Source organism: Symphalangus syndactylus, chromosome 1 (genome assembly GCF_028878055.3).
Source record: "Symphalangus syndactylus isolate Jambi chromosome 1, NHGRI_mSymSyn1-v2.1_pri, whole genome shotgun sequence".
Classification (NCBI taxonomy): domain Eukaryota; kingdom Metazoa; phylum Chordata; class Mammalia; order Primates; family Hylobatidae; genus Symphalangus; species Symphalangus syndactylus.
This window is the reverse complement of record NC_072423.2, coordinates 101,060,880-101,072,330: the sequence shown is the minus strand read 5'-3', so window position 1 is coordinate 101,072,330 and position 11,451 is coordinate 101,060,880. Positions and strand designations below refer to the sequence as shown.

At 57.9% G+C, this 11,451-nt stretch overlaps 2 protein-coding genes across 2 annotated transcripts; both read right to left on the bottom strand.

Annotated features, from left to right (window-relative positions):
* Window positions 1-2,172: 2,172 nt before the first annotated feature.
* Window positions 2,173-4,050, bottom strand: ASCL2 (achaete-scute family bHLH transcription factor 2). The gene is made up of 2 exons (XM_055294539.2): window positions 3,200-4,050; window positions 2,173-2,593 (listed from the first exon to the last, which is right to left on the bottom strand). The coding sequence occupies exon 1, from the start codon at window positions 3,797-3,799 to the stop codon at window positions 3,218-3,220; it is 582 nt and encodes a 193-aa protein (XP_055150514.1). The 5' UTR covers window positions 3,800-4,050; the 3' UTR covers window positions 2,173-2,593; window positions 3,200-3,217.
* On the bottom strand, window positions 2,173-5,079 carry LOC129490728 (uncharacterized). The gene is given in 3 exon segments (XM_063614897.1): window positions 2,173-2,593; window positions 3,200-4,899; window positions 4,902-5,079. Coding segments are annotated over 2 exon segments (1,107 nt in total). The 3' UTR covers window positions 2,173-2,593; window positions 3,200-3,970.
* Window positions 5,080-11,451: the final 6,372 nt, after the last annotated feature.

Genomic DNA, 11,451 nt, shown 5'->3' with positions numbered 1-11,451 from the left:
ACATCTCCGCTTCTTCAATGAAGACACTGGGGGAAAATTGCTTACAAGATGCTTAAGAGACCTATTAAGCAAACTTGATGTGTGGACCTGCGGCGGATCCTGATTCTATAAAGCCAACTGCACAAAACCACGAGACCCCTGAGGACTGCGCCAACGGCTGGGTCCCTGATGATATGAAAGAACGGTGGTTCATTTGAAGGGGTGATGTTTTTGGGGTTTCCTTTAGAGGCACACATGAAACATTATGGGTAAAAGGATTCAAAGTCTGGGATTTGCTTCAAAGCAACGCAGGGATGGGGTGGGGGATGGATGGGGCAGGAAGGGCCTTGAAACTGGTGCCGGAGGCTTCCCAGGACTCCCCTGGGGCCCAGTGCATCCTCCACCAGCCAGACTGTACAATGGTTGGATCCTGTGTCCACCACTAGGACCCAGGCTCCACGAGCACGGGCTTGTGTGGCACACGGATGCATCCTAAGTCCTGGTACAGAGACTGCTCAACAAAGGCCTCGGTGCTTTTGTGTATGTTTGAAATTTTCCATAATAAAATGGAAAATGGGAAAATGGGAAAACAAAAATGGCAGCACTACTTACCCTTTGCAGAGTTTTGTCCACTTCACGCCAGTGGGTGGCAGTCCTTCCCTCCGCCCTGGCCTTCCATCGTTTCCCCCCTATCCTCTTCACCCACCCAACAGCCCCCTGTGGTCCTGGCAGCTGTGGGCCTTTCCTTGAGGTCAAGGTGTGGAGCCCTGGGGAGAGTTCAGGTCCTGTGGCTCAGGGAGGCCATTGACCCGGGTGTGGATTCTGGGAGAAGGCTGTGGGATGGCCCTCCCTGGGTGACCATGGCAATGTGCCCCCTCCTGTCCCTTGGCCAAGGCCAGTTCCCTGAGCCCTGCAGCCCCAAGCCACAGCTGGTCCACTGACCCCAGCTGACCCCTTTGATCCCCGCTACAGACTCAGCTTTGACCTTGGCTGCTGAGGAGCCCCCACCTGGTCTGAGGCTGCAGCTGGCGAGAGAGGAGCCCTGAGCTCCTCTGGTAACAGGGAACCTGGCCAGCCTGACGTTTGAGACCCATGCACCCTGGCAGCCTGTGTGTCCTGTTGCCGTGGTTATTCAGGAGCCACCCACTCTGGGACACCACCAGCTGCTCCCACCTCGCAGGGCTCCCACAGCTCTATCCCAACCACTCCTTTCTGAAGGAAGGGGTGCCTCTGCGCCCTAAAGAAACCAGGGGAGCCCCACAACCCCTCCCCCACCACGGCACTAAAAGGGAGCTTTGGGTACAGGGAGACATCAAAGCCTCCTAGGCACTGAGTGAAAGGTATAGCCGTGTAATATCCCGGTGCCAACTCTCCGGCGGGGGGGGGCGGGGAGCCTGGCGCAAAGCTTCCAAGCCTTCCTTGTTCCTTTCAAGAGCCGCTCTCAGGATCAGGTGAGCAGAGGCCTGCAGGGCCTCCCCAGTGTGGGCAAAACCCAAAGCTAGTGAGAGGGCAGCCTCCGGGCACCTCTCACTAACTCCTCCCAGAGGCCACTGAGGTGTGTCTGCTCGAACCTATTTGCAAGTTAAGCCACTTGCCCTGGGCTGCCCAGCTGCCACGTTAGTGGAGATCTGAGCGTGGTGGCCTGCGCAGGAGCCCGTGCCCTCAGCCCCACAGCCAGTGCTCTCTGGTCAGACCACCTCAGCCTAGCCCCACACCCAGCACTTATCCCAGCCCTCGGGATGGGTCAGCAGCCTCCAGCCTGCAGCTTCCAAGCCAGCAAGTAGCCCTGCCTGGACAACCCACCAGCCCACCACCTCCTGGAGGACGCCCCCAGCCTCACAAGGTGTCCGGATGGCTCCGCTACCAACGGCCTGGCTGGACTCCAGATCTCACCCAGACCCACCCTACGGAGGAGGCAGCAGGGTCCGGGGAGTAGTGATCACAGAAGTCTGGCCGTCATCTGGGAAGTGTAGGTGATAGGAGCCACTGGTAAACAGAACTGATTTATTTATAAAGTTTACGCTCCCTTAAAGAGGTGTGCCCCACACAGGCTTCTCCCTAGCAGAGCAGCAGTGCCCACAAACCAACCCCAGGGTGGGCTGTCATGGGGGCCTCACGCCAGGGACCCCGCCCCTCAGGGGCTGCTCGTGTCCAGATCTTGGCCAGCATGGAAAACTCCAGATAGTGGGGGCAGGGGTCCAGGTCATCTTTATTATGCCCCAGGTCAAGGGTTCTTTGTACAAAAATAGGTCTCCGTTTGCCAGCAGTGTCCCTCCAGCAGCTCAAGTTAATGTGTACAAAATGGATTCTCTGTGCCCTTAGAAAATCCTCTCCCCTCCTGAAAAATCTCCAAGTGTTGGTGGCCCCCGCCCCACTGCAGTCGAGAAGCTGTGGGGAGGGACGGCGTCGGAGGAAGCCGCCAGCCCTCATGGGGCCAGCTCCAAGCCCGTTTCCACCGGGGCATTGGTCAGGCTGGGCCGGACGGACGAGGCGGCGTCAGCGGTGCGGGGGGGGGGGTGCCCGGCTCGCTGGGGGGCGGAGCGCGGGCCGGTCCACCTGGCGGGCTCCCCGGCGATGAGCGCGCCGGCCGCTCGCTCGGCTTCCGGGGCTGAGGCTGCGGAGGGAAGGTGGGGAACCGAACGCGCATCAACGCGGGCGCGGGCCTGGGGCAGACCCCGCCCGGGCCGGCCCTGCCCCCACCTCCCCCAAGCGAAGTCGGCAGTTTCGTTTGCTCGGTTGGTTTTGGAGTCTTGAGTCCGTGGGTGCCGCGACTCGGTCTGAGAGAGGGCGGGGGCGGGGCGGGCACTCGGAGCCGCGGTGAGTCAGGGCTCCGCGCCCGCCGACTCATTTCTGCCGCCCCGGCCCGGGAGCGCGATTTGCAATGCAAAGTCACCCCGCCTCCAGCACCCCAATCTGCCCCAGGATCCGCCAGCACTCCAGACCTCAACGGCCCGACGGCCGCTCCCCTCCCCTCGTCTACCCCTCCCTCTTCGGCGGCTGAGCCGCGAGGGGAAGTTTTGCAATCGCGGACAAACAAACGCCGGTCTTGCACAGGCTTGAAAAAGTTTGGGGGAAATGAAGAGTGAGCGAAATCGAAGCAATCGCTCGGGCCTGGCATTCGGCTTCGCGGGCTCCTGGGGGCGCGACCCGCCGGGCCTGCCCACCCCGTCCTTCCACCCCGGCCCCTGGCCCTCCCTCCTCCCTGCCTCCCGGCTGTTACCTCATAGGTCGAGGACGCTCAGTAGCCCCCTAACCAGCTGGAGAAGTCGAGTAGCTCGCGCTCCGCAGGACTCAGCGCGCCTTCGCAGCCGCTATCGTCCGACGAGTAGGCGGAACGCGGGGAGCCGGGCTCCGAGCTGCCCCCGCGGCCCGGGGACGAAGAAGCGCGGGAGGGCGAGGCGGCGACCGGGGTGGTCCCAGGCGGCCCGCGGGGCGCAGACGGCCGCACGGCCTGCGGCCTCAGCCCTCCCGCCAGCGCGTTGCGCACGGCGTCGTGCTCGGCCAGCAGGCGCTGCAGCGCGCGGATGTACTCCACGGCCGAGCGCAGCGTCTCCACCTTGCTCAGCTTCTTGCTGGCGCCGCCCTGCGGCACGTGCTGCCGCAGCGCCTGGAAGCCCAAGTTCACCAGCTTCACGCGATTGCGCTCGCGCTCATTGCGCCGCGCTACGGCCGCTGCGCTGCCTCCGGTCTCTGCGGTGGCCGGTCGCCGCCGCCGGCTGCAGCGCAACAGTTCGGGGGACGGGGGTCTCCGCCGGGCAGCGCAGCCGACAGGGACGCGGGGCGCAGGGGGCGCGGACCTGGGCAGTGCGCCGCCGTCCATCGCGCCTGCATCCACCCGCCCGCTACCGGTCCCGGCGCGCCGCAGGAAGGTGCAGGCAGAGGAACCGGAGGCGATGGGGAAAACGGTGGCGCGCCAAGGGGGCTTCTGGCGCCGCCGGGCAACTCCCCAGGGCACGCGTCCTAGGTCCTCTGGAGCCCGGGGACAGGAGGCCTAGTGGTGGCAGGCCGTACGCGCCGGGGAGCGTGGGACGCTCGTGTCCCGCGCGTGCGGCCGGACTCTCCCCGGTCTCCGCAGGCGCGGGGCAGGCGGCTCGTTTTTAAATGTATAGATAACCCTCCTCCGCGCCGCCGCCGTCGCCTTTCTCACGCCCTCCTTCCTTCGCCTCGCCCTCCCGCCACGCTTCGCCCTCCCCCTCGCGCGATCACATTCTGTAAAGCCCAAAGCGTGCGCATGTCCCCCTAGCCCATCCCCAGGGCGCAGTCCACAGATCCCCAGTGCGCCCAACTGGCGAAATCTGCGGGTTCCGGGTGCGCCCCCTGCTCCCAGCAGGTGCTCAGTGCGCCCCCAAAACAAGGTACGCAGGTCCTGGGTTGAGCCTTCCCGTACCCCCACCCTAACCCCGCGCTCAGCCCCGTAAGTCCCAAGAGCCGCCAGACCTTCGCACGCGCAGCGCCCGCTGTGGGAGGGAAGGCGTGGCCCTGGCGACAACACGGCTGTCCGGGAGGCGCGCAAGATCCCCGGGGGCAGCACGCGCCGCGCAGCCCACACCCACGCCCCGCCCTCCTGGGGCCGAGGAGGCGGGGGCCAGGGTCTCAGCCAATCGTGGGCCACCTGTTTGACCAATTGTGCAGGGCGCGGCCCCACGCCCGGCCCCATTGAGGAAGCGCGTACGCGTGGCGCGTGGCTCACGGGGAGCATCGCTAACAAAGCTAGGTGCCTGCTGGGCCCCGCCCTGCTCTTCGCCCCCGCTACTGGGCTGGGCGCGCTGTCCCCTAGCGCAGCTACGTCCCGAGCGCGCCCCCACCTGTGCGTTAATCTACTGGGAATGGGGGTGGACTGCGCCTTACCTGGGGCGGGGCGGGGCTTAAGGAGTGGTCGAGACGGAGGCGGGGTGGGAGGTTCAGGTTCCCGGGGCGCCCCCCCAGCCCGCCCCGCTTTCCCCGTCTCTCCACGCGCACCCTGCCTGTGGTTTCCATGCGCCCCGAGCCTGAGGGCTCTGGGCGGCACCTTAACCCGGAGGGCCTGGAGGTTCGCACCCGACCGCCTTGTGCCAGGACGGCGGTCAGGTCCGCGCCCTCCCCAAGCGTGGCTCCCTCCATTTGCAGTATCCCCCACTTCCACCCCGTCCTGCCCTCCTGATCTCCGTCGCGCCTCCCGTCGTTGCCTCCGGGATCTGACAGCCCTCGCTCCTCTTTCTGTGACCCAGGCTGTTTTTCTGCACCCACCTCTCCCCTGAGGGCACTGAGACTGGGCCATTGGCGGAAAGGTCTCTGGGAGCACAGCACCCTTGCAGGGGGGTGGGACGTCGAGAGCTTCTCCCTAAGAGATGCGGGGAAATGGTGGGGTCTGAGAGTGCAAGCACTGCAGAAATGCGAAAAATGTAGCGTTAACGGAAGAGTTTAGGTCCTGCCTCACTGTCCGGGAAAGCGTGCCCTCGGGGGAGCCTTTGCCAAGCCGGTTTTTCCCGAAGGTGGCCAGATGCTCCTGGGCCACTGCTTCTGAGACCTCAGGGAATGGAGATTTTTGTGGACCCAGCTGCCTGGAGCTGCTTTCCTGTTCCGGCTGGAGGAGGTGAGGCCCAGGACCCCTCCTGGGAGCCTGGGGGCAGATAGCCAGTGTTTACTGCCAGCCTCGGGGTGCCCACCTGCCCCCATTACCCTGCAGGATGCTGCTGGCTGGCCCACCTGGGCCCCTAGCACACCTGTGCCCCGAGCACGCCTGGCCCTCCTGCCTCTGCCGGGAGGGGCCGGAAGAGTAGCGCCTACCTAGGAGCTGGTGGTCTGCAGTCTCTATTTGGCAAGTGAGGAAGCCAACTTGGAGAGAACCCTGGATGTGTCCACAGTCACTCCTCCGCCCAGTGGAGCGATCCAGGCAGAAATAAGGGCCCTGGGTCTGAATCCGGGTTCTCCAACCAGGGCAGATGCAGGCTTGCCTCTGCTCCCTGTCCCTGGTCTGAGACCCCATTCTTCCCAGACAGTCACTTGGCAAATCACAGCCTGGCATGGATTGTTCTGCCCTCCTTCTGCTGCCTCCCTCCTTCCCCTTGTCAAGGCTGCAAAACAAGGATCCAGGAACGATCCTGGAGCCCTGCAAACTAGGCCTTGGAAGTCCCTGCTGGACTTCCACCTCCCGGGCTGGGAGCCCCTCGGTAATCTGTTGCTGTGTAAGGAGCCACCAGGATTTTAGCGGTCTGAACAACGATTTATTATTTCTCAGGATTCTGTGGCTCGATGGGTGGGCCCTCTGTTGCTCTGGGTGTGGCTGCATACACCCCGGGGGTCAGCAGGGGCGACGGGTACAGCGGCTGGATTGCTCTCTACCCGGTCTTCGCCCAAGTCGCTCCACAGCTGGTAAGATCTCCGGAGCAGGACCTGCAAGGCCTCTTCAGATCACCCCAAAACTTCCTGTCTAAAATGTGAAGCCTCTCACTGCCCAAGCATGGCTTCTTGCTACCCTGCCCTCAGGCAAGTCCTGCACCCACCTGTGTGTGCTGTGCCATGGCCAGGCCAGTCCCCCACCACTACCCACACCTCTCTCTATCTTCATCCTCTTCCCAATCTACCACTGTGGAAACCCCGTCTGACCCCAAAGCCTAGCTTAAAAATAATTCCCTAGGGACCTGTGTCCCTCCCTGCCTCGGCCCCTCCTTCATTCCTGGGTGCCACCGGCTGTGCAGCATTTGACACTGCAGCACCCCCCTCACTTTGGAAGCATGCTGTCTCCTGGACTGGTGGGTCTCCATGCTATCTGGGCTGTCTTCTCTGGAACTCTTGGCCTCTCACTCCATCTTGAGAACACAGCCTTGGTAAGCATGGTGCCCACATGAATGTTTCCAGCAGCACAATTCAAAATAGCCACATGTCCATCAACAGATGAGTGGATAAACAAAACGTGGTCTAGAATAATGGAAGATTACTTAGCCCTAAAAAGAGACGAAGCCGGTGAACCTTGAGAACATGAGGCTGCGTGAATGAAGCCAGACACCAAGGACCACTTAGCTTGTGACTCTCAGTCTGTGAAATGTGCAGAATGGATAAATTCACAGAGACAGAAAGTAGATTCACAGTTGCCAGGGGCTGGAGAGTGACAACAGAGGGATGGGGGTGACTGTGAAAGGGTATGTGGTTTCTTTCCCAGAGGGTAAGAATGTTCTAACATGGCCTGTCCTGTTGGCTTCACAGCTCTGTACAACACACAAAAAAACCATTGAAATGTACACTTTGTGGAATGTGAACTGTATCTTAATAAAGCAGTTAGAAGATCTTCCCACATAAGCATGCGGCCTCATGAGGCCTTTGCCTGGGCACCCTGGCACCTCTCCCAGGCTCTACCTACCTCTGACTCTTCATCCCTGAGCTCTGGAACAGGGGTAGGCAAACTTTTTCTGCAAAGGAACACATGGTAAGTATTTTCAGCCTTGCTGGTCACATGTCTCTGCCACGAGTCCTCTGCCTTGGGGAGCAAATGCAGGCGTGGACAGGGAGGAAATAACAAAACTTGCTTCCTGGTCACTGAAACATGAAGTCCAGGTCACACTGTTACAAAATACTCCAAATTTTCAGACTGTGGTTCAACACACATGACATAAAATGGACCTTCTTAAGCACTTGTAAGTGCACGGTTCTGTGGAATTAAGTATATTCATGTGGCTGTGCTTTCGTCACCACCATCCATCTCCAAAAGTTTCTCATTTTCCCAAACCGAAAGTCTGTCCCCATTAAACACCAGCTTCCCATGACCCTTCCCCCAGCCCCTGGCACCCACCATCCACTCTCTGTCTCTACAGATTTGACTGCTCTGGAGACCTCATGTAAGTGGAATCCTACAGCATCTGTCTTTTTGGGGACTGGCTTCTTACACTGATGCTGATGCCCTCGAGCTTCATCCATATTGTAGCCTGCATAAGGATTTCCTCCCTTTTTATGGGTGAATACTATTCCACTGTATGTGTAGACCACGGTGTTGTTCCGTTCCTCCGTCAGTGGATACTTGGGTGGCTTCTACCCTTGGGCTATTGTCAATGATGCTACTATGGACATGGGGGTACAAATACCTCTTTGAGACCCTGCTTTCAATTCTTTTGGGGATAGACTGAGAAGTGGAGTTGCCGGGTTATATGGCAAACCTCTGTTTAACATTTTGAGGAACCTCACCATGTTGTTTTCCACAGTGGCTGCCCACGGTACATTCCCGCTGCACACGAGGTTCTAATGTCTCCACATCCCCGCCGACACTTGGTGCTTTCTGGGTTTGTTTTGTTTTGTTTTTGTTTGTTTTTGAGACGGAGTCTCGCTCTGTCTCCCAGGCTGGAGTGCAGTGGCACAATCTCGGCTCACTGCAAGCTCCGCCTCCCGGGTTCACGCCATTCTCTAGTTTCAGCCTCCCAAGTAGCTGAGACTACAGACACATGCCACCACGCCCGGCCAAATTTTTATTTTTTGTAGAGATGGAGTCTGACTATGTTGCCCAGGCTGGCTGAGGTGATAATAGTTTTTTGATGATAGCTGATGGATATGGATTTTAATTTTTTAACCACTTAAGCATTTAAAGACAATTCCTAGCTTTGGGGCAATACAAAAGCAGGCCAGGGGCTGGATGTGGCCCGTGGGCCTCGCTCTGCTGACAGCTGCTCCAGAGGACTGGCATGTCCACGTGACACCTGGGCCGACCCCCATCCTCCTGCGGCTCCTCAAACTCAACTTGTTGCGGGTTGAACTCAGCCTCCTTTCCTCTAAGGAAAGATCCCCTCCGCAGAAAACACCAGGTCGGCAGTATGGGCGCTGCCCTTCCTCTCCCCTGTCTTCTGCTGTATGTCAGCCCAGCCGCTTCTCCAGCCAGGTCCCCATCTTGCCTTGCACACTGCCCCTGCCTCTGCCCTGGTCTCCTGGGTTCTCAGTTTGCTGCTTCTGTCTGTGCACCGCCTGGAAGTGGGGGGCCTTACCCAGCATCCAACCCAGCTAGATCATGTCCGGGCCCTCGGGGTTCAGGCCAGCACCCTCACATGCCATCACTCACTGCCTCCTGTCCAGCTTGGACGTCGTATCACCTGGAAGCCTTCCCTGATCCCAGTGGCCTCCTGGAGCCTCCTCGCCCCTGTACTCCACAGGGAGCTGTGGCTGCGTGGGTCTGCTCTGTCCAATAGGCTAACCTGACCTGCTCCTTCGACATCTAAGGTGCTGCTCATGTGTGTTCATGACCTGGGTGAATGTTGGGGAGCCCAGGCCCAGCAAAGAGGGGCAGGAGCAGGCAGCTCCGGGGTTGGCGATGGCCCAGGGGAAGCTTTCGGCCTGGTTGGTCAGAGCTCCTGGTGACCAAGGTTGACTTCAAAGTCAACGTGAGCCTGACTCACATAAGATGAGCCTAGAGCGTCTAAGAACAGCTCTGTAGCTGGCCAGCCGGGAGCTGCAGCCCACAGTCCTGCTGTTCCCCTGGGGAGCCGGCTCCTGCTCCAGAGGTGAGCAAGGCTCATATTGACTTTGAAGTCACCCACAGGCTGTTTGGAATTGAGGTGCAGGAGCTGGAAGTATGGGGCACCCTGGGGAGTCACAAAGCCTGACTGACTGGCAGGGGGATGTGTGGCGGGAGTTGGGGAGATGCGGCAGGACACGGGGGGATCTGCGGGGCGCCCGTGTGGGCCGCGGGCTGGGAAGGATCATCAGTAACTTCAGATTGTTTCGTAGTGACACTTAAAAAATACCTGAAGAGGGACGGGTGGAATGAACTTTAACATCATACCCAAAATATTAGCATTTCAACATGTAATCAGTATAAAAATTACTTGAGAGCTGTTTCACATTTTCTTTTCATACCAAGGTTTTTGAAATCAGGCGTGCGTCTTTTTACATTCACAGCACATCTCAGTGTGGACCGGCCACGTCTCAATGCTCAGTGGCACCCAGGGCTGGTGGCTCCCGTCTTAGACAACACAGATCTGGACCGGGAGAACCTCAGGTCCCCTGTGATATCAGTTTTCTAGTCTCTGTATCTGACAGTGTGACATCTTGGGGACTTGCTGTGAAGGGCCACCCCTCCCAGGATAAACTAATTCCTAGAGACAGTGAAGGAGACCCTTTTCATAGGCAAACCCACCAGCGCAGAGCCCAACCCCAGCCCCTTCCTCTGTCAGGGTCTTATACTTGAGGGCACTACCCCTGCCCTTGTTACCCCAAGAGAAGGTCCCAGACAACCAGCAGCCCCTAAGCCCTAGAGCTCTGAACTTATGTCAACCTGGCCAATCCTAAACCCATATACCCTGCCTTGCCCATTCCTTCTACAGAAACCACAAGAAAGGTTCTTGTCCAGGTCTCCCTGTGGCTCCTCCACCTTCTGACCCGACCCTGTGTCCGCCCCCCTGCCTGTGACATGGCATGCCACCCGCTTTGAGAACTGTGAGTTAACAATTATCTTCTCTATGGCAATTGACTCTTGATCTCTTGGCCTCACCATACCTGAATAATAACAGAACCTACATTTTAGAAAGCCATTAGAAAGCCATTGCCTCGCGTGACAGACCAGAAGCTGGGGCCCAGAAAGAAGCCACGTGCTCGAGGATGGCCAGTGAGTGAGAGGCAGAGACTTGGGAGTTCATCTCGGGCTTCCCTTGGTTCAGCCTCCTTAACATCTGTCCCAGTAGCCCACCGTGGAGGCTTGGGGCTGAGGGGGATTCTGTGGCTGCACTCCAAGGCCTGGCCAATTCCAGGCAGGAGGTGGCACCCCCAGCTGGATGGAAGAGAAGAGGCTGCTCCTCTGTCAAGCTCATGTCATTCCCCATGAAACTGAAAGCTGCCCGGGTATGAGACCATGGAGAAGACCGGTCTCATTCTCTGGGCCACGTTTCCTAACCACAGTACAATAAGGCTAGAAAGAAAACCCCAAAGTCCCAGCTCTAACATGACAAATGCATGAAGAAAAGAACAGTCTTCTAAATAACTCTTAGGTTAAAGAAGAATCAAAACAGCGATGATGGGCCTTTCGAAAATCAACAGCAAAAACAACTTTATAACCTCAAACAAATTCCTTGAAAACAAGAAACTCTGAACAAAAGTGAACAAAGCATTCAACTCTAGGAGATCAAGAAAAGAAAACCGCGAGACTCTGTCTCAAAAAAAAAAAAAAAAGAAAACCCAAAATATGTGTGAAAGAAGTAATAAGGGCTAATTAATGATGAGGAGGAGAGAAATTAACAAGGCAGAAAAGTAAACTGTTAACTGAGTTGGTATAATGAAAAAGTGCTTTTTTTTAAAAGACCAACAAAATAGGCACATTTAAATAAGAAAGAAGACACATTTTTAAAATAACAGAAAGGTGAAAGATGACTTAAGTACAAACATGTAAAAGATTAAAAACTAAGGATGTTCATTTATGACCATGATGGAGTAACAGGAACTGAATTTACTGCTCTCCCCCCGCCCCCTCCAAAACAACAATAACAACAAAAACGATCAAATACAGGAAACAACAGTTTTCAAGAC

Excerpts from the sequence above, each read along its gene's own strand:
- ASCL2 (XM_055294539.2), bottom strand. The coding sequence starts at position 3,799 with ATGGACGGCGGCGCACTGCCCAGGTCCGCGCCCCCTGCGCCCCGCGTC.